The following is a 22,854-nucleotide window of genomic DNA, read 5'->3' on the forward strand; positions in this document are numbered from 1 at the left end:
ACCAACTGGGGAACGGTAACAGCACCTGGACAAACCACAAGCAGAACTGCAGTAAATCGTAAAACAAGAACCGGTAGTAATAATAACGGCAATTTGTTAAGTTTAGTTATGATTGTTTACATTTGCTAATGATTATTTATGGACCGCGGTTCATGGTTGCCTGTCATAGCATAGCTCATTTTTATTTGGAGTTCATCATTTATATATCAATATATTTGGCTGGTATATTTTTAGTATATTTGAATATTGGAGGGGGATGTGTGTCCCCCAATATATATCATAATTACGGCCTTGGAACACAATGTTAATTACAGATCCGGAAGAATTTAGCCACTACCTTTTTTTCAGTGAAATAGAATTTCTCTTTCATCTCAGACACAGTTGCTATGGTACAGTGGCGTTACACAAAACCGACACCAATTATTGCCACTTTCACAACAATTTATGCTAGACTCGAGTTGTATTCACTTTTGGAGAAGTTGGATAGACGTGTGGTATACACAGACACTGATTCAGTGATCTTTGTCACAGCCGGGGCGTGAAGGTGACCAGTAGGCTTGATACTGTCCACCCTTGCTGTCTTGCCAGGTGGGCTCTCATCGCCACTGGGATGCCCTCCCTCCATTGCCTTTCGGGGATGAGTCACTGGCTTGTTGTTGTCTCTCTGTTGCACACTTGTGCAATTGGGCTGTACTCTGCTGGCAATACTCGGCCCTCATTCAGGGTGGTTGCGGTTGGTGGGTTTCCCTTTGGTTGATGCCTGGCAATGTGGGTGGATTGATTTCCTGCCTGTTGGGCCCTGTCCGGTGTCTCCCCCGGGTAGGGCCACAGTGTCGCCAGACCCCCCCGTCTCAGTCCCAAGGTCTTACGCTGTTATACTATTGTGCTGGGGGATTGGGTCAGTTCTCCTACCTCACTAATTCTCCTTCTCCACTATAAATCGTTGTTGATATGAGGAATGCATTTTCTGAATTTTCCCAGTTTCCTCCCGTTTTAAACTTTGGGAGGACATGAGGTCCTGGACCACATCTGCGGAGTACCTGATTTGGGGGGCCCGCTGCTGTCCCTGTCCTTCTGACCTAGTGTTGGGGAAGTTTCTGAAGCCTGATGCATTCTTACTGATTAAAGGACTTGAGTCCCATTGTTTAGATAGGTAAAGGAATGTGGGGGATCTGGTATTTGCATAGGGGGCATCTATTGTCTGTCCAGATACTGTAAGAACTCTTAGAATTGAAGAAGTAAACATTATGGCAGGAAGGATAAGGTGGGGGAAAGATAGCATTTGACTTGTGTGATAGAACAAAGGGAATGTGTTTGATTGACATGAGACAGATGGCAGCATCTTACCACACCCCTTTTTCCTATGTGATATATACGGTTGAATGAGCTAAATGGAATTAGAGGCTCCTCAGACGATTATGTTTGTGTAAGCGGTTGACGCGTCTATCATAATAGTCTCTGTGCATAATAATTTATAAAATAATGTACAAAGAGAACTTTGTCTCTGTGTCCCTTACTCCGAGTGTCGATACATGGAATTACCATCACAATTTGGGGGCTCGTCCTCGGTTACTGATCCTGTGGTCTCCTACTTTTTGGGATTCCTCAGTACAGGTACCCGGACTTAAATATCGAACTCGGGAGGTAAGGACACTTTCTTTTTGCGTTAGGGCGCTTGTATACTTGGGGTTAGGGCTCCTTTTTGCATTAGGGCGCGAGTATACTTGTGGTTAGGGCTCCTTTTTGCGTTAGGGCGCGTGTATACTTGGGGTTAGGGCTCCTTTTTGCGTTAGGGCGCGTGTATACTTGGGGTTAGGGCTCCTTTTTGCGTTAGGGCGCGAGTATACTTGGGGTTAGGGCTCCTTTTTGCGTTAGGGCGCAAGTGTATGTGTTAGGGCATATTTAAATTCTGCAGACAAGGTTAGGGCCTTGAACATCTCACTTACGGGCCGACGGGTCTATCGACGTTGTTAGGGCACGTTGATTGAGATGACAGCGTTAGGGCGCTGGTATTTGTGTTAGGGCACATTAGGTTTGGATGGTTATGGGATTTGTTAATGGAATAGAGTTTGTTTCCCTGAGTTTGTTTTTTTTGCTGCTTTTGATGTTGGGTAAGCGTTGTGGTGAGTTTTCGGCGACGGTGTTTCTGTTTATGGTGTTTAGACATGTGAACAATTGTTCTTTGAGTGTTATTAGGTTTTTCACGTCTGGCGTTTTCGTTCGGTGATGGATGCGTGGCCTGTCGGGCTGCTTGGGGGTGGATGGACGTGGTAACGTATGGGAGTTGCAGGTGGAAGGCGTAAGCTACGGTGTGTAGACGGTGTGGAGTGATGGAAAGCTTTGGGAAAGTTTGTGTGGAGTATATTGATCTGTGTTGTAGTTTTTTTTTTTGCTCAGGTTCGATGGCTCGTTCTCCTCTGATCGCCCGTCACCCCACCCCGCGGAGTTCAGCCGGACCGATACATGGTCCCATCCTTCCCGGCGACTGCATCGTTGGAGTCGTACAGTCGACGTGGCCAAGTTCTATGGACTTTTTTCGTTGTTTGAGTCAAGAAAAGTTCCATGAGTGGGGAGTTGTACACACCAGGTGTACACATCCGTGATCTCCGGTGTTTGCGGCTGAGACCAAAGAAGACTACAGACCCAGGGTTGAGGAAGAAACTTTGCTAACTGCTACGTTTAAAGTTATGAAGCTACCACTGGATATTCGACTGGACATTGGATTTGGGAAGATGCCTGTGCGAATCAAGACAACGGCTCTACAGACGTATTGTTCCCTCGAGAATTGAGACAGTTTCGGTTTCTCTTTGGCCTCGCCATGAGCGATCCAACGGGAACACGCAGGAACGCTGAACCGCCTGAGGGAGGGGTGCGGACGGTCAGACAGGGGACCAGGGGGAGCATCAACCGGTGAGATTGTTCCTTAATACAGTTTTCATATGCTTTAGTAAACAATGTGGTTGGTTTTTGTAAGTCAGATTTGATGGTTTTGTGGAAGTTGATAGATGGATTTGAGAAAGTATGGTGACTAGAAGTTTGTTTTGGAGTATTGCAGTCAGGGCGACTGTAGTTAGAAATATGTCGTTTTTGTTCCGTGTCCTGACACCCATTCCCGTGCAGCAAACCTATTACGGTGCGATGGGTGCTGGATTATAAGCAGTTGGACTGCGTGATGGAGTATAGCGTGCTCCTGTATATAATGGTTTTGGATGTTGAAGTGTGGTGTTTTGGTTAATAGCGACTGTAGTTAGGCCTGACAACCATTCCTATGCAGCTAACCTATTGCGTTGCGATTAGTGCTGGATTATAAGCGGTTGGACTGCTTGAAAATCTGCAATTTAGGTTGGACTTAAATATGCAATTGAGATTGGATCTCATACTTTCAGTGCCTGTAAGGGAGTAGGGATTGCTCCTGTAAATTGCCGCAATTGTTGGCCAGCTTATGTTTGGATCAGTAGTTATGCTACAGAAGTTGTATATGCGCCACTTGTGTTTGTTCTGTATGTGATTTTGGCCCGAGTCCCGGGCATTTGTCATTATCTGTTTGTGGTCATCATCTAGTAAATGCATTTGTCCATTTTGGAAATCCCTGTGCACGGGGGTTCCGATTGGCTGCATTGTATGTTCCTTGGTGGGATATGTGTATTTGTTCAAGGTTGTTGTTACCTTGGAAGTTTTGAAATCGCAAGGTTTTGCTTTGTTTGGTGTCCACTGGGGTGTATGCGAAAGTAATGTCTTAAATTTAATAAATGGGATAGATTGGTAATTGGTATAATGCTGCTTCTCTAATTTGGTACACTATGGGAACGACAGTAGTCTCAAGATGGGGTCTCTGGAATCATGGACGATACTATAAACTGAGGTGTGCTTTCATAATCATTGATTTTCTTAAATGTTTATTTCCTAAAATGTATCGTGCCTAACCATTAAATGAAGCTGGAACTTATCAAGGAAACCTGATCACCTTCCTCGGTGACAGCCAAGCTTATTTAATTGAATATTACATGTAGTTTGAGAAGCACTTGAATGTTATATAGCATGTTTTAATAGGCATTCGAAATAGCCTGGTTTGTTCTGTCATGCTTGACCATGTTTTAATAGGTATTCAGGAAATAACCTGTTTTGTTGTGCTTTGTCATGTGTACGTTTGTAATTTTGAGTCAAACGTATTTATTGCGTTGATGATAATGTTTAAAACCGTAAGGCCTCAAGGGGGGTCTGACCACGATGTAGGTAGGCCTTAAGGAAGGTGGTAGCCGACTGTTGTGTGCTGAGCTGTTCGCTAGCACGAGTGGGTAGTCTGAAACCTAGTGATGACTTAGAATTTGGTACAGTGAGTTTCTAATCTGGTAAAATAGTTTCATGGTTGTCTTACGAAAGGTTATCGTATTGTGTTTTCGCTCTCCTTATATATTGTATAAGTGGTAGAATGAAGTATCCACCTGGTGATAGACTTGAACCATAAGGAGACACGCTGTGTTTCATGAGGGCCGCATTTGAATCCAATAGTCATGGCCTATGAAGAGGGTTACACAGCCAAAGCAAGTTTACTCCCCACAAAATTAGATAACCTATTTTTTTTAAATGCTAAATTGAGTTTGGTTAAATAATATAGTTTCTCTTATATGTATTTACCAACGATAACTGGGATAATACTTGTGTTTTTTACAACCAACGCATGATACTTGTTCATGGAATTTAAATTCTGGAATGGTACATTTGTGAATAAATAGGGTATTGATGTAACAGTGTTTAAGGCCTACATTGAGTTTTCCTTTGGATTACTTATTGTACCTTGATTATAGTGACGTGATGAATCTGTTTTCTGCCTGGATCACCATTCTTTAGAGTTTCTTAATTTCCACCATAATGTTGAGTTGTTGTATAGATAATGATAAGCACATTTTTACAAACTGCGAAAATATTAGATAGGTTGGACACTAAATCTAAAATCTTCAGTTAACGAACGATGTCGGCTAAATTTATAGGATAGTCTGAGGACCATAAATGAACATTTGGCCTTTTTAATGGCCTACCATGAATGGGTGGAGCTCAGAGTAGCAACCTTTCCCATTATATCAAGGTAGCATATTACTATGGGTTGAATTTGAGTGTTCAGCCTGTTCTCACCCGTGGTAATTTTACCAGCACAAGCATGTTCAGTTTTGGGATGATAAAACATTATGTGAAAGCTGAATTAGTTTTCCTTTTGGTTGCTTTAATGTTTACATTTATGATTTTGGATCAAATTGTAGTAAGGGTGGAGACCTTGAGTCATCCAACATTGTTAATAGCTAGTACAAATTAGATTTCTTTGCATGAGATATGCGTGAAAGTAGCAATTTTGGCTGACCGCCACTGTTTTGAATGACATGGACTTACATCTAAAATTGAGAAAATTCCCTAGACTTTAGGAGGTAAATTGAGTCATGATGTTTGTTGGTCTCAAATTAGTTTGGCCATTGCCTGTGGAAATGCTAATTTTGATATGCTAATTTGGGAGATGTTTCGATATGTTTCCTTCACACGAGCGACCGTGTGTGTGGTACAGTTTTTTATTTCCTTTGAGGATGTTTTTCTTATTTTCGGTTGTTTTGGTTGGATATTCAGTTTGCGACGTGTACTGGATGTATGTTAGATTCCTCCTAACTATCGATTTTCTTTTTCATTTCGGTTCTGTAATGGTTCTGCTTTCAAGCTTGGAGTCATTTGTCGTTGACTCTGTCTTGAAAGCAGGGGGGATTGTATGAAATGATTATATATAGTGGAAAAGAGTTAAACTTAGAGTTCAAAGCAAATTAAATAGGTACTTAAAGAAGTTACGCGAATAATTTGGTTTGTCAAATTGGGTTTTTGAAAAGTATGTTTTATGCGAAATCTAACATGGTTTTGGTTGAGTGGAATACATCTTATCATTTTGAAATGGTTTAGCTAAGCAATAACTAATTTGATGGGTGTGTTACTGTTCAGTTAGTTTAATATTTGATTAGAAGTAATCATATTAATCTTATGCATTATGGAATAAGTGGGTAAAAACGTGCAGGGAGCACATGTTGTTATTTCTTATATGTTTACTAAATATTGCCATGTTTTAATTGATATTGAGAAGATAATTCTGCATCAAGTTATATTTCTGGAAACCAAGTTGAGAATTCTTACATAGTCTAAAATTGCATAAAGAGAGGTACAGACCCACTGTAGCACTCCACTCACTGACACAAGAAACCAGATTGAGATGGATTTTAACTTGTTTGGACTCTTTAGAAGAGAAACAGACATTATCAAAATTGGGTATTCTAATTTAATTTCTGTCCTAAGCAATCATTGGAAAGTTAATGGTTAACAGAGGTTTCTTTGAGGTGAATGATGAGAAGAAAAAAAAGTTTGTTTCACTATTGTCTGGCCTGGGTTGGTTCTCAAGATAACAACAGTGTCCCTCATTGATAAGGTGAACATTCTTCAAGACCAGGGTCTGTTATCCTTAGGTTAATAGACCACCCCCCACTCCAGGGAGAGCCCTGTGGTGATATAAGGAGTAAAAAGGGGGGGTCATGATTTATGACAGGATTTCAGAGTGTCTTTGATGTGCTAGGATAATAAGAAGAGACTTGGAGACATTCACACTAAGTTTCATCTTGTAGAGAAATTAGGCTAAATAACAGTTATGTTAGCTGACCTTCAAGATGGTGTGAAATGTTTGATTTGAAATAAGGTATTTGATCCTTTATGTGAAACAATGGTGAATTTGATTGTAGTTCCGATACAACACAATCAGATGTAAATTATATAGGTGAACTGAGAATTGTTCATGAACTGCTCTTAGAGAGTGGTACTTCAATGTAAGCAAACTATCTTAACTGATGAGTTTTTGGAACAGTAATGAGATATGTGAAATTGTGTTCTTCTGTTATTTTGCTACACTAGCAGAACAGAAGCACCAGAGATGTTAATGTTTTAACGATACTGTTATTGATTTCAAATGTTCTACTCTATTTGGACAAAAGAAGTAGAGAGACATTGGAAATATAGGGTTTGAGCGTTTGATAGTGTGTGGTTCTAATGTATCAGCGAGATGCAACAAGCTAACGTAATGGACTGATGTGATGATGTACTGTGCAGTTGTAAATAATCTTCTTAAGGATAATTCACACATTCAGATACAGGACACTTGAAAGCGATTCGACAAGAGAGGAGTTGTTGGAGCCCAGAGAGAGACTGAGCTTGGCTTAAAAGGACAACTGTGAGGTGGCTGAGGTGAGATGGATCTCACAGACACACAGACAGACTGTGAGAGGAGTCGACTCTGGAGCACTGCACGTCTAGGTGCCGCACGTCTACAGGATGCTGAGTTCCTGTGAGCTGGACTGATTCGAGTCCTGATGATTCTGCAATGTGATGGAGAAGGCACCCTCCGACCGAGAGGATGGAGGTGTAGGAAAGAGCTACTGCACAACATCATGCTACGCTGATTGGGTCCATACCAGGTACATCTCATCTGCTGTCCAGGTAGCTGAGAGAGGAACCTGGGGTCGACGACACGCTACAGGAGGATTGCAGTGTTTAAAGGGTTAGACACAGTGAATTGAAATCACAGAGGAAAAGTGAATTTTCGGTTGCTCGTAACCAGTCACTTTCTACATGGCCTTTAGCTCTAGAGCCTTTAGCTAAAACTGGTCATCTTGGAGTTCACAAGGGAGAACACAGATTTTCCTGGCCTGGCTGATAAAACAGCTAGAATGAAGACAGCAAGAGCTGTGTCTGCATTTGAGCTGTGAAGGACAACACCTTGGAATATATATATCTTACTTTTTGGTTCTGTTACACCGACATGCCAAAGAAATGGTTCTTGTCTGACGTTTGGAGGAGCAGAACATTTGTGATGACTTTGGAAGTACATCCAAATGGAACCATGGAGAGGACTTTTCAGTGAATCGAGTAATTGGCATGAGAGAACTTTGTAACAGTGACTAATTGAAGGATGCATTCAGTGATAGGTGTTTATGATGATTTTAACATAAAAAAAAGTTTTTGCTGTACTATGTTATGGTTCTGTATGATGGATTTTGTACGGAAGGTAATGATCTAGAAGAATGTAAAGGAGGATCCAGACATTTCAGATTTGTTCCGTTCTCTAATCATCAAGGGTACTGATATTGACTGGGTCATGTTGTTGAAGAGTACTGTTTTGTTGCAGTCTACATCCTACTGAGTGATCTGTTTAAGGTTTGATACCAAGGGTTGACATGGTATCAAGAGGATGGATTGTTGGGGAAGTTTCTGAAGCCTGATGCATTCTTACTGATTAAACCCCAAGGAGCAAACAACAGTAGTGTTGAATTTCAGTGGCTAGGAAACACTCCCTAAGAAGGTCGAATTTTAGGAAGAAACCTAGAGAGGACCCAGGCTCAGAGGGGTGACCAGTCCTCTTCTGGCTGTGTCCCGGGTGATATATTAAGAGTCCAATTGGAATAATAAATACATTTCTCTGGGCTAAATCCAGAGTCTATTTGATTTTAGACTAGGTCAGAAGTATGACCAGGTGGACAAGGACAGGGACAGCAACGGGCCCCCCAAACCAGGTAATCCGCAGGTGTGGACCAGGACCTCATCTCCTCCTAAAATTTAAAACTGGAGGAGACTGATGAAGTTAGTAGTACATCCCTCAAATCCCCCAGCACAATAATATAGCAGCGTAACACCTTGGAACTGAGACGGGGGGATCCGGTGACACTGTGGCCCTACCCGGGGGAGGCCCCGGACAGGGCCCAACAGGCAGGAAATCAAACCACCCACATTGCCAGGCATCAACCAAAGGGCCACCCACCAACCGCAACCCCCCTGAATGAGGGCCGAGTATTGCTAGCAGCGTACAGCCCAATTGCACAAGTGCGCAACAGAGAGTCAACAACAAGCCAGTGAGTCTTCCCCCGAAAGGCATTGGAGGGAGGGCATCCCAGTGGCGACGAGAGCCCACCTGGCAAGACAGCAAGGGTGGACAGTATCAAGTCTACTGGTCACCTTCACGCCCCCGGGCCAGGCTACACCTAATTATAAACCGTGCTGTAGAGATGAGTTTTTAGTAGACACTTGAAAGTTTGCACTGAGTTTGCATTTCTAACCTTAATTGGCAGATCATTCCACAGGAGTGGAGCTCTATGAGAAAAGGCCCTGCCGCCAACTGTTTGTTTAGAAATTCTAGGTACAATTAAAAGGCCTGCATCTTGCGATCTAAGGTTACGTGTAGGTATGTATGGCTGGATCATTTCAGCAAGGTAAGTAGGAGCAAGTCCATGTATTGATTTATAGGTTAAGAGTAAAACCTTAAAACTGTGGAATCTGAGCATTAACAATTACAATATGAATGTACATTTCATTGGAAGTGCATGTGCCTAGATAATGAGAACAACAGAAACCTCTTTGTTTAGCTCTCTGCAGGAATGTTTACGATGGTCATATGGCATGGGGGTTGACTTCTAAAGACATGGTCTTAGTTAGAAACGCCCTTAATGTATAGGCTAGCTGGTAACCAACATTACAGTGAGAAGGTAATGGAACGTTCACCGAATGACATCTGTGCTGCAATTTTCCAATAAACGTGAGTGAACTTCTCCCTCGATTTGATACGGGTTCTACATTATTTGACCACTATACGAAACCGGCGATTTCTAACAAAACCTTAAAAAAAGGTAAGCACAAGGCCTTACGGGTACTAAATCACATTCAAGGATGGATAGTGGGGTTGACCCACGACTTCAACACCCATTCAGCTGCGTCATTAATGGGTCTAGTAACTTGGGTAAAAATTATTTTGTGAAGATGTTGTTTGATAATGCTGATGTTGTTTTCTCCAAATAAATTCAGAATATCATCTGAGTTTATTCATTTTGGCAACCACTGTATGACGAAATGTTGAAGGTGAGGGAGATTACTTTTACAGGTCTACCTGCTATAAAAAAATAGATGTCATGCTGTTCACAGACGATTAATTTCAGACCAAATTCTTCTATGTATTCTGTTTTTATTTTTTTCGTATGATGAGACCTTCAATACAAACACATTCTTGTATTTTTCAAATTCATTTACTGTTTAAAACAAACAAATTCTGTAATTCATAATTTTTAGACTTATAACTATATAGTTTTGATGATGACCTAGGAGATGAACTGATGCTCTGGCTGGATGGTGATGCTGTGGAGGAGAATGTCCATGCTAATAGGGACTATTCGTATGCTAATGAGACCAAACGGCGTTCGTCTCAGGCAGTTACTTTGGTGGTCTCTGGTGGTCAAAAATGCCTGGCGGTTTTAGTGTTAATGAAAAGTCCACCAGAGAGTTGGTAGATGGAGAGAGTTTTCACACAATATTCACACCACCGTAACCTGAGTGCAATTTACCTTGTCCAAAACAGGTTTGTCTGCAAATCTAGTAGAACTATTAACTTGAACACAAATTATCTCATCTTGTTTAAAAACCCACGCGAAAATCAGCAGATTAGTATTTAGGAAGACAAACATACCCCAGCCTTTCTTAGTTCTTCATGGAAAGTTTTAAAGATGCAATGCACCCACCCTTTAGTTATTTACATATAGACTTTAAGGCTACAACACCAAAAGACAACCATCTGGGAACAGTTTGATCATGTCTAAATGCACTTTTGAAGATGCTGTTTAAGGCACCGGCGAGTCAATTTTAGAAACCGCTTCAACAGACCTCATTCTATCACTTTGTGAAATTGCTCTTAATCTAAGGCACTGTAATATAGCCTTGACAGAATTGCAACTGCATAAAGTGAAGAGAGAAAAATTCAACATGTCAGGAAACAACACTTCAGTCACAAATAAAAGAAAAACCATCAACCAATATGTTTTTCTATTATCGTTATTAAGCATTGCAGTTCCATTCCTAACCAGTGTAATTGCAACAAGACACGGTTAAACAACAAGGATCATGGTAATAACATTTTTCTGGTGCCACAACATCATTTCGAAAAACAGCGAGAATCCAAAACAACTAGCACCAACGTACAGCAATCTTTTGAAAATGACTCATCGATTTGCAATATACTGTTGAAGCCTGATATGGATTTACATGAGAAGGCTAAAAGATACTCTGCCATTTTACAAATATTTTTGACTGTTGTTAGACATGGGGAGTTTGACACAAATACACTGACTTTAAGTCTACCCGGGTCTGAGACTGGAGCTGATGTAGTGAACATGACTGAGTCTAATCAAACTGCCAATCGAAATGTTAACTTTGTTGGTTACATTTTGGATAATGTGCCTGCAAGGAGTAGTAAGAATTGTTGAATATATTCTTAATAGATTTGACTTCAGGGACTTCAAATGGTGAATTCATTTTCAAAGGAGAGATATACACTCACCTAAAGGATTATTAGGAACACCATACTAATACTGTGTTTGACCCCATTTCACCTTCAGAACTGCCTTAATTCTGCGTGGCATTGATTAAACAAGCTGCTGAAAGCATTCTTTAGAAATGTTAGCCCATATTGATAGGATAGCATCTTGCAGTTGATGGAGATTTGTGGGATGCACATCCAGGGCATGAAGCTCCCGTTCCACCACATCCCAAAGATGCTCTATTGGGTTGAGATCTGGTGACTGTGGGGGCCATTTCAGTACAGTGAACTCATTGTCATGTTCAAGAAACCAATTTGAAATGATTCGAGCTTTGTGACATGGTGCATTATCCTGCTGGAAGTAGTCATCAGAGGATGGGTACATGGTGGTTATAAAGGGATGGACATGGTCAGAAACAATGCTCAGGTAGGCCGTGGCATTTAAACGATGCCCAATTGGCACTAAGGGGCCTAAAGTGTGCCAAGAAAACATCCCCCACACCATTACACCACCACCACCAGCCTGCACAGTGGTAACAAGGCATGATGGATTCATGTTCTCATTCTGTTTACGCCAAATTCTGATTCTGACCAGGCAACATTCTTCCAGTCTTCAACTGTCCAATTTTGGTGAGCTTGTGCAAATTGTAGCCTCTTTTTCCTATTTGTAGTGGAGATGAGTGGTACCCGGTGGGGTCTTCTGCTGTTGTAGCCCATCCGCCTCAAGGTTGTGCGTGTTGTGGCTTCACAAATGCTTTGCTGCATACCTTGGTTGTAACGAGTGGTTATTTCAGTCAAAGTTGATCTTCTATCAGCTTGAATCAGTCGGCCCATTCTCTTCTGACCTCTAGCATCAACAAGGCATTTTCCATGAAGAACCAAGGCAAAATCCCAGTAACTGAGCAGACTGTCAGGAGATTGTCTTGACCAGGACCACACCCCTAAATGCATTGAAGCAACTGCCATGTGATTGGTTGATTAGATAATTGCATTAATGAGAATTGAACAGGTGTTCCTAATAATCCTTTAGGTGAGTGTATGTTGACTACAATGAGATGATAAGAACGATTTACATTTACAATTTTCTGTCAACCACACGGTGGTGCTATTGAGTCTTCCACATTTGCAAGCTCATGACACTCACCCCATTTGAGATAAAATCTTGAAAATGTTCCCAAGGAACATATTTCCAATTGGCACCCATTAGTTCAGCTGTAATGGTTTTTATGCACATCAGACAATACTCCTATAGCAACAGTTGTGTGAGTGCTAGGGCAAAAACAAAAATATGCACTCCTTTGTGTCCCGAGGACCAGGATTAAGAAACACTGGTTTAGATGAATGATGTTTATATTTGGTCACATAGGGATACTAGTGAAAACAATGCGTGCCTTATTGTTTGCAACTATGGATGAGTTGGATATGTGTCTTGCTTTTTTCTCTCCCTGCCCCCTTCTCCTACCTCATCATTGAAGGTAACCATGGCGACTCTGCGGTGAGGTGAGGTCTGCAGCAGAGAGGACAACGCCCTCTGGAGGGCATCCTGAATGCTCTGTCAACAGCAACAAAATACTTTGTCAACAACATGAAGATGAAACAAATATTATATTCCAACTTTTTCAGCTCCATGCCTGGCCCAGTATTGAGGAAATTAAAATAGGGTATGCAAACAGGTTTTGTACCTCAACTTTTCTAACACCAAATTACCATAATCACTAGGATTTCTTTGTAAGTCTGCATAAAAAATACAATAGTAAAACAATAAAACTGCCTGGCACCTCATCGCCCAAAGGTGAATGTTCTTGACCAAATGACCATTGTTAATTACTAGACTTTAATCCAAACCATTCAGTAGTTAGGCTCTGCAGAATAATAAAAGAGCTTATTATTTCTATATTTATGGTGGAGTCACAGACAGAATTTAGATAATACATGAATACATTTACATAGTTAGTTAAAATAATAAATGAAGGTGAGGAGAATCAGCTTTTTATGTTTAATGTCTGTGTGCATGTTATTTTATTATTAAACTTATATTTCAACAAGGAATACAGACACAGACTAAGGTCTCTTTTACAGCTAAGCCCAGCTTATACATGTTGACACACACAGTTTAGGTACAATTATTAATAAACAAATGTAAAGAAATGTAAATATTTTTCACAGAAGTGAACAAATGACTAGTCAGACAGGTGGCATCCTCAAAAGGTCTCTTGTCAGACTAAGATCTCTGCATTCTGTTTAAAAAAAAAAAGTATTTTAATCTAACAGACGATTCTGGTATGCATGTCTTTACTTTTGTTATAAACTTTATTTGAAAAGGGAAAACAAACTGAGACCTGGAACTCTTTTACGGCTGTGCTCTGTGTAAACATGTTAACATACAGTTTAAGCAAACAAACAAAATACTCAAGAGAACATTTCAAAACATAGACATACAATGCAGTAGAAACATAGACATACAATGAAATAGAAACAATCACAGACAACCCCATAATGATCCTCCATTACATTTTTGAAATGGGCAAGGGACACCAGTGTCTAACTAAAATTGTATCTGCAGTTTTGTTTGATTATGCCCACTTATACTATTTTAGTATAACTAGTTTCTTTTAAAGAGAAAGAAACTATAGAAATATAAATGAAGGATGTACTGATTGTGTTAGTGCGATTAATTAGTTAAAAGTACTTCACAACCATTACAGCTGTAAATAATTTGGAATAATATTCTACCAACTATGCACAACTGTTATAGCACCTTAAGAGTTAGGGTGTCTTTTTACTTTCTTCTTTACCTTCTAATTTCTTTGTATTTTTTTGTAACAAATCTAGGTACATTTGTTTGAAAATCTTTGATGGATAGAATATTTAAACTTTCTTTTAGGTTTGTTAAAGTGGATTGAAGTCAGAATTGAGACTGGAACGTTTGTAAATCCATTCCTATCTGTCTGTCATAATATGTGTGGAATTGTACTAGAGCAGGGTTTCTTAATCCTGGTCCACGGGACCCATAGGGATGCATGTTTTAAACTACACTGTCCTAGAGAAACAAATGGACAAAAGTCTGAATACTCAAACTGAACCATTATTATTACAGCAATTGCAGGAAACAGTGGTTGGTCTCATTCCATCACACAGTCCGGACCCTGACTATATAGGAGTTATTCCCAGGGGTTCACCCCCCTTTCCAGAGCCCTTGGGCTTTATTTTTGTACCCCCCGTATCCAGAAATGTTGGGACGCTGCGTAAAATGTAAATTGAAACAGACTGCGATGATCATCATCATCATCATCTTCTTCCGCTTATCCGGGGCCGGGTCGCAGGGGCAGCAGTCTAAGCAGGGATGCCCAGACTTCCCTCTCCCCAGACAATTCCTCCAGCTCTTCCGGGGGGACACCGAGGCGTTCCCAGGCCAGTCGGGAGACATAGTCCCTCCAGCGTGTCCTAGGTCTTCCCCGGGGTCTCCTCCCGGTGGGACGGGACCGGAACACCTTCCCAGGAAGGCGTTCCGGAGGCATCTGAAACAGATGCCCAAGCCACCTCAGCTGACCCCTCTCGATGTGGAGGGGCAGCGGCTCTACTCTGAGTTCCTCCCGGGTGACCGAGCTTCTCACCCTATCTCTAAGGGATCGCACAGCCACCCTGCGGAGAAAGCTCATTTCGGCCGCCTGTATCCGGGATCTTGTCCTTTCGGTCATGACCCAAAGCTCATGACCATAGGTGAGAGTAGGAACGTAGATTGACCGGTAAATCGAGAGCTTCGCCTTGCGGCTCAGCTCTTTCTTCACCACGACAGACCGATACATCAACCGCATTACTGCAGAAGCTGCACCGATCCGTCTGTCAATCTCCCGTTCCTTCCTTCCCTCACTCGTGAACAGGACCCCTAGATACTTAAACTCCTCCACTTGAGGCAGGCACTCTCCACCAACCTGAAGTGGGCAAGCCACCCTTTTCCGACTGAGGACCATGGCCTCGGATTTGGAGGTACTGATTTTCATCCCCACCGCTTCACACTCGGCTGCAAACCGTCCAAGTGCATGCTGAAGGTCCTGGCTTGAAGGGGCCAACACGACAACATCATCCACAAAGAGCAGAGACGAAATCGTGTGGTCCCCAAACCTGACACCCTCCGGCCCCTGGCTGCGCCTAGAAATTCTGTCCATAAAAATTACGAACAGAACCGGTGACAAAGGGCAGCCCTGCCGGAGTCCAACATGCACAGGGAACAAGTCTGACTTACTGCCGGCAATGCGGACCAAGCTCCTGCTTCGGTCATACAGGGACCTGACAGCCCTTAGCAAGGGACCCAGGACCCCATATTCCCCAAGCACCCTCCACAGGATGCCACGAGCGACACAGTCGAATGCCTTCTCCAAATCCACAAAACACATGTGGATTGGTTGGGCAAACTCCCATGAACCCTCCATCACCCTGTAGAGGGTATAGAGCTGGTCCAGTGTTCCACGGCCTGGACGAAAACCACACTGTTCCTCCTGAATCCGAGGTTCTACTATCGGCCGTATTCTCCTCTCCAGAACCCTGGCATAGACTTTCCCGGGGAGGCTGAGAAGTGTGATCCCCCTATAGTTGGAACACACCCTCCGGTCCCCCTTCTTAAAAAGAGGGACCACCACCCCGGTCTGCCATCCCAGAGGCACTGTCCCCGACTGCCACGCGATGTTGCACAGGCGTGTCAGCCAAGACAGCCCCACAACATCCAGAGACTTGAGGTACTCAGGGCGGATCTCATCCACCCCCGGTGCCTTGCCACCAAGGAGTTTCTTAACCACCTCTGTGACTTCAGCCCGGGTGATGGACGAGTCCACCTCTGAGCCCTCCTCCTCTGCTTCCTCAATGGAAGACGTGACGGCGGGATTGAGGAGATCCTCGAAGTACTCCTTCCACCGCCCGACGACATCCCCAGTTGAAGTCAACAGCTGCCCAACTCTACTGTAAACAGCGTTGGTAGGGCACTGTTTCCCTCTCCTGAGGCGCCGGATGGTTTGCCAGAATCTCTTCGAGGCCAGCCGATAGTCCTTCTCCATGGCCTCACCGAACTCCTCCCAGGCCCGAGTTTTTGCCTCCACAACCACCCGGGCTGCAGTCCGCTTGGCCTGTCGGTACCCGTCAGCTGCCTCAGGAGTCCCACAAGCCAACCAGGCCTGATAGGACTCCTTCTTCAGCTTGACGGCATCCCTTACTTCCGGTGTCCACCACCGGGTTCGGGGATTGCCGCCTCGACAAGCACCGGAGACCTTACGGCCACAGCTCCGAGCGGCCGCTTCGACAATGGCGGTGGAGAACATGGTCCACTCGGACTCAATATCTCCAGCCTCCCTCAGGATCCAGTCGAAGCTCTGCCGGAGGTGGGAGTTAAAGATCTCTCTGACAGGAGACTCTGCCAGACGTTCCCAGCAGACCCTTACAGTACGTTGTGCCTGCCGAGTCTGACCAGCTTCCTCCCCCGCCATCGGATCCAACTCACAACCAGGTGGTGATCAGTTGACAGCTCCGCCCCTCTCTTCACCCGAGTGTCCAAGACATACGGCCGCAGGTCAGATGAAACGTCGATCATCGACCTGCGGCCTAGGGTGTCCTGGAGCCACGTGCACTGATGGACACCCTTATGCTTGAACATGGTGTTCGTTATGGACACACCGTGACTAGCACAGAAGTCCAAGAACTGAACACCGCTCGGGTTCAGATCAGGGGGGCCATTCCTCCCAATCACGCCCCTCCAGGTGTCACTGCCATTGCCCACGTGGGCGTTGAAGTCCCCCAGTAGAACGATAGAGTCCCCAGTCGGAGCACTTTCCAGCACCCCTCCCAGAGACTCCAAGAAGGTCGGGTACTCTGCACTGCGGTTCGGCCCGTAGGCACAAACAACAGTGAGAGACCTATCCCCAACCCGTAGGCGCAGGGAAACGACCCTCTCGTTCACCGGGGTAAACTCCAACACATGGCGGCAGAGCTGGGGAGCTATAAGCAAACCCACACCAGCCCGCCGCCTCTCACCATGGGCAACTCCAGAGTGGTGAAGAGTCCATCTTCTCTCAAGGAGTGTGGTTCCGGAGCCCAAGCCATGCGTAGAGGTGATCCCGACTACCTCTAGTCGGAACCTCTCAACCTCACGCACAATCTCAGGCTCCTTCCCTGCCAGCGAGGTGACGTTCCACGTCCCTAGAGCTAGTTTCCTTGTCCAGGGATCGGGTTGTCTAGGCCCCCGCCTTCGATTGCCGCCGATCCTCTCTGCACCGGCCCTTATGGTCCCTACTGTGGGTGGTGAGCCCATGGGAGGGCGGCCCCATGTCGCTCGTTCGGGCTGGGCCCGGCCGGGCCCCATGGGGAAAGGCCCGGCCACCAGGCGCTCGCGAACGAGCCCCAACCCCGGGCCTGGCTCCAGGGTGGGGCCCCGGCTGCGCCATGCCGGGCGACGTCACAGGACACAAAATCTTTTCCATCATTAAGGGGTTTTTGAAAAACCCCAGACTGCAATGATGTCTGAATAAATTAAACCCTATATTCAATAGAAAATTGTTCAAAGACAACATATCAAATGTTGAAACAGACATTTTATTTTTCCTTGAAAAATATATGACTTCTGTGAATTTGATGCCAGCAACACATTTCCAAAAACCTGGGACAGAGACTGAAAAAGTTGTGTAATTCTAAAAAACTAAACCTGGTGGACTATCACACAAATAATTAGTTCAATTGGCAACAGGTCAGTAACATGCTTGGGTATTAAAAGATAATTCTAGTGAGGATGAGTCTGTCAGAAGTGAGGATAGGGATTGGTTCACCACTGTGTGAAAGACTGCGTGGGAAAATAGTACAACAATGTAAGAATAACATAACTCTGTGAAGAATTACTAAGTGTTTGGGGATCACATCATCTAAGGTGCATAATATCATTATAAAAGTCAGAGAATCCAGAGAAATCTCTGTATGCAAGGGACAAGGCAGAAAACCAATATGGGAAAGCCACTGGATGGGCTCAGGAACACTTCTGAAAACCAATGTCTGTGAACACAGTACGTCGCTGCATCCACAAATGCAAGTTAAAACTCTACCATACAAAGATACAAACGTTAACAAGATACGAACGTCCATCGCCTTCTTTGGGCCCAAGCATTTAAGATGGACTGAGGTGAGATGGAAAACTATCCTGAGGTCTGACAAATCAAAATTTGAATCATAGTTGCCCTATCTGCTGTGACTAAAGAGGAGAGGGATCATCTGGCTTCTCATCAGCGCACAGTTCAAAAGACAGCATCCGTGATGGCATTAGTGCACATGTCATGGGTGACTTGCACATCTGTGAAGGCACCGTTGAACAATATATAAACATGCTGAACAAATATATTCAGGTTTAGGAGCAACTTATGCTGCCATCCAGACAATGTATTTTTCAGGGAAGGCCTTGCTTATTTCAGCAAGACAATGCCAAACCACATTCTGCATGTATAACAATGGCTCCATAGTAAGAGTCTGGGTGCTAAACTGGCCTGACTGCAGTCCAGACCTGTCAACCATTGAAAATATTTGGCACATTATGAAAAGAAAAATACGGCAAAGGAGAACTGTCGAGCAGCTGAAATTCTATATCAAGCCAGAAGGGGAATACATTTCAACTGGTCTTCCAACCGGTCACCTCAGTCCCCAAATGCTTACAGAGTACTGTTATAATGATATAATGCAGTTGTAAACATGCCCCTATCCTACATTTTTTGAAATGTGTTGCTTGCATCAAATTCCAAATGGGCATGTATTTTTCCAAAAATAATAGCATTTCTCAGTTTCAACATTTGATATGTTGTGCTTTTATACTATTTTCAATTAAATAAAGGGATACATTATTTGCACATTATTGCATTCTCTTTTCATTTGCATTTAACACAGTGTCCCAACTTCTTTGGAAATGGGATTATAGAACAAAGACAAATAAACAACCAATATAATTTCAGAGCCCTCAGTCCCTCTGACCTGTTAATTATTTACTTAGTTACCCCAAAACACAGCAAGATCCTTTTCATAGATTGTAAGCCATAAACAAGGCCTGTTCATTGTCATGTATCAAATTTATTTCACCACAATTTTTTCCCAGGGTCAGACAGGGATACCAGGGTTACGCAGGTTTTCCTCACTTTACATGACATCCTTGTCTGTTTATTTGGATCAAAATTTTTTTATCATTCAATAAGATGCTGTCATGTTATGGTTATGCTTGATACAAATGGATGAAATTGTATTCACTCCACATTCCAGGAATGTATATCTAAATCAAAGAAAGGAACATCTATGTTGAAGACCACTTAAACTTATCCATTCTGTCTGCACCTGGCTGTTAAGGTGCAACACAGCAAAGACATGTACCTTTTGCCATAAATTAACCACAAAAGGAACCAGGCAAGCCTAGTTCAGCCGGCCCGCAATTATAAGTGATAATGATGTCGCCCTCACTGGATTTAAACCCAGGTCTCCCACATGAGAGACTGCAAAATTAATCATTGCACCACAGTGATATACACCACAGTTGCTAGACACAGTTAAGCATTGTGTTTAACTGACTAACGGTTGTTATTAAGTTTACCTCCACCACAAATAACATCTATGAATTGTATGGCTTTTGCCACTGGCCGTTTGTTAGCCAGTGATAGGCCTACTAGTATCTACTAACTTACTAATTGGAATAGTCATAAGAATTTAGCAATTGCTAGCGAGACTGAAGATGAGCTTTTCCCTGCCAAAGCTATTTGATTTCATGGTACAAAAACATAAGTTTTTCTTTTATTCGTGAATGACATTTATAAAATATCTATCAATATAAGTGACGTTAGCAGAATATCTCGTCAAGTGAAAAGATGAGAGAATCATGGAAACCCCTACTCTATTACTGCCCAAGGGGTTTCGAAACCCCCAAAAGCATATATTACCCCCAAATGCATGCATATATGCATGCATGAAAATTCACTAGAAATAGACAATATACTGTATAACCGTAAACAGTTTTAGTTTAGGCTTACTATAACGTAGCTACTGAATGTTGTAGCCAGCTACGTTTTTGTCTATCCTGACCCAAAAACCATGAACGGATGCATACTTTGAAAATCGACCAGAAACAGTTGCAAAATAACCGTAAATTGTTTTATTTTTGGCTTCCTATAACATATAAACTGGAGGTTATAGTCAGCAATGTTTTTGTCTAGCCGGAACAAATCCTAATGCATAATTTGTTTTGACTGTGAGGAGATGAGTTTGCAAGGCTGCTTCTCTAACCACTACACTATTCAACAAGGGGTGGGTGGGCGGGCAGGCGGTCGGTCATTCACTCAGTCAGTCACTCAGTAAGAGACATTCGCTCTTCTTGGTCGGCTTCCGCTTATGCGGTCTGGCAAAAATGAATGTTTTTGCCAACAAAACCCCCCCCAAAAAACAAAAAATTTTTGTCACAATCAAACGTTTTCTTTTTATGTATTGTGTTGTTTGCGCATTGTGCACCTTTTTGTTTAGTATTCGGTATGGATTAAATCATAATTTGCTATATCTCAGCCTCCTTGGATTTTTTCATTTTTTTGGTCAGGAGTGTGAGTACTTTTCATTAACTGTTTCACTGACGCACCACACTCCCTTCTTTTACCTTAGCCTGAGGGCAAACCCTCTCTTAGCTGTACCACAAAACACTGAGTTGCTACAAAAAATATCAGATAGGAACAAGCTCTGGTCACCCATCAAATAGACCAATCACAGACAAAGGGAGGTGTGAGATCAATCACAGTATGCGCCCTACTTTGCGCCGCAAAAAAAAGCTACAAAAAGTTTGTGTGTGAGACCTTCCAGAATTCCCCCTTTGCTCACAACTTCTTCCAAAATACAAAAGTTGTGCAATTCATTCACAAATGGTGGTGATACACACAACTTCATCTGAAAGTAAAAATTAAGCTATATGCTGCCACAAACGAAACCAAATTGCAGTTGATGAAATAAAGGTTGGGAGTAGAAGCCAACGTTAGAGCCTTATCTGCTAAACACCAAATATTACAGGTGGTAGGCATTCCTTAAGTGCTTGTTTGGGTAGAATTAATGAGTACTATGAGACACACAAAGAAGAGGAGGAAGAGGATGATTACAATGATGTTGTGGAGGAAGATGATCAATCAGATCTTGAGTGTACAGATTGTGTTGTTCCCAAAAAGGGACCCAGTGCTGGAGTATTAGCTCCCACTAGTCGACAGATATACCGTTCACAAGTTTGGGGTGTCTTAGAAATGGACACAAATTTTGTTTCCATTGACATAACATCAAATTGATCAGAAATACAGTGTAGACATTGTTAATGTTTGAAATGACTGTTGTCTGGAAGCAGATGTTTAATGGAATATCTACACAGGCATACAGAGGTCCATTATCAGCAACCATCAGTGTTCCAATGGCACATTGTGTTTGCTAATCCAAGTTCATCATTTTAGAAAGCTAATTCATCATTAGAAACCCCTTTTGCAATTATGTTTTCTCAGCTGAAAACTGTTGTGCTGATTATAGAAGCAGTAAAACTGGATTTATGTTTGACAAGTTGATTATCAGAAACATCAGCATTTGTGGGTTTGATTACAGGCTCAAAATGGCTAAACACAAATAACTGTCTTCTGAAACTCATCAGTATATACTACTCATCAATATTGATTGATGAGTTTAAGAAGAAAGTTCTTTATTCATGTTCTGAGAAATGAAGGATATTCCATGCAAGAAATTGCCAAGAAACTGTACAACATCCCACCTGCGCTTTTATAGAACTGCATTTGTGCAGAGTCTCGGGGAAGGACACCTGTATAGAGATAAAATTGCTTCTACCATCATTCCACAGGCCACAATCAACAACCTGATCAACTTTTTGTGAAGGAGATGTGTTGCACTGTGTGAGGGAATTGGTGGTCACACCAGATACTGACTAGATTTGGACCCTCCCGGACCCTCCCAATAAAGTGAAACTGCATATTTTAGAGTGGCATTTTATTGTGGCCAGCCTAAGGCGCACCTGTGCAATAATCATGCTGTCTAATCAGCATCTTGATATGCCACACCTGTGAGGTGGATGGATTATCTTGGCAAAGTAAAAGTGCTCACTAACACAGATTTAGACAGATTGGTGAACAACATTTGAGAGAAATAGGCCTTTTGTGTACATAGAGTAAGTCTCAGATCTTTGAGTTCAGATCATGATAAATGGGGGCAAAAACTAAACTGTTGCTTGTGGGATTTATATTCAACTGTTGGATATAACAGAATGGCACAACCATAAAACAAAGCATGGCAACAAAGAAAAAAATTAAGTGACCCTAGTTCAAAAGTCTGCATACCCTTAGTTCTTAATACTGTGTATTGCCCCCTTTCATATCAATGAGAGCGTGAAGTCTTTTGTAATAGTTGTCTATGAGGCCCCAAATTCTTGCAGGTGGTATACAGTGGGGAGAACAAGTATTTGATACACT

General features: G+C 42.7%; 1 protein-coding gene across 6 annotated transcripts in view; it reads right to left on the minus strand.

Annotated features, from left to right (window-relative positions):
- The window catches only part of si:dkey-9k7.3 (circularly permutated Ras protein 1), a 110,765-nt gene that overhangs the window by 40,332 nt on the left and 47,579 nt on the right, over positions 1–22,854 (minus strand). For 5 of the 6 annotated variants that reach the window (XM_013133062.3, XM_013133061.3, XM_013133063.3 and 2 more), the window contains one exon: positions 12,825–12,914. The exons of the other annotated variant lie outside the window; for it this stretch is intronic. In XM_013133062.3, the coding sequence (XP_012988516.1) occupies positions 12,825–12,914 (90 nt within the window). The remainder of the gene's footprint in view (positions 1–12,824; positions 12,915–22,854) is intronic. 6 annotated transcript variants of the gene reach the window in all.

Source organism: Esox lucius, chromosome 22 (assembly GCF_011004845.1).
Source record: "Esox lucius isolate fEsoLuc1 chromosome 22, fEsoLuc1.pri, whole genome shotgun sequence".
NCBI classification, from domain to species: Eukaryota; Metazoa; Chordata; class Actinopteri; order Esociformes; family Esocidae; genus Esox; species Esox lucius.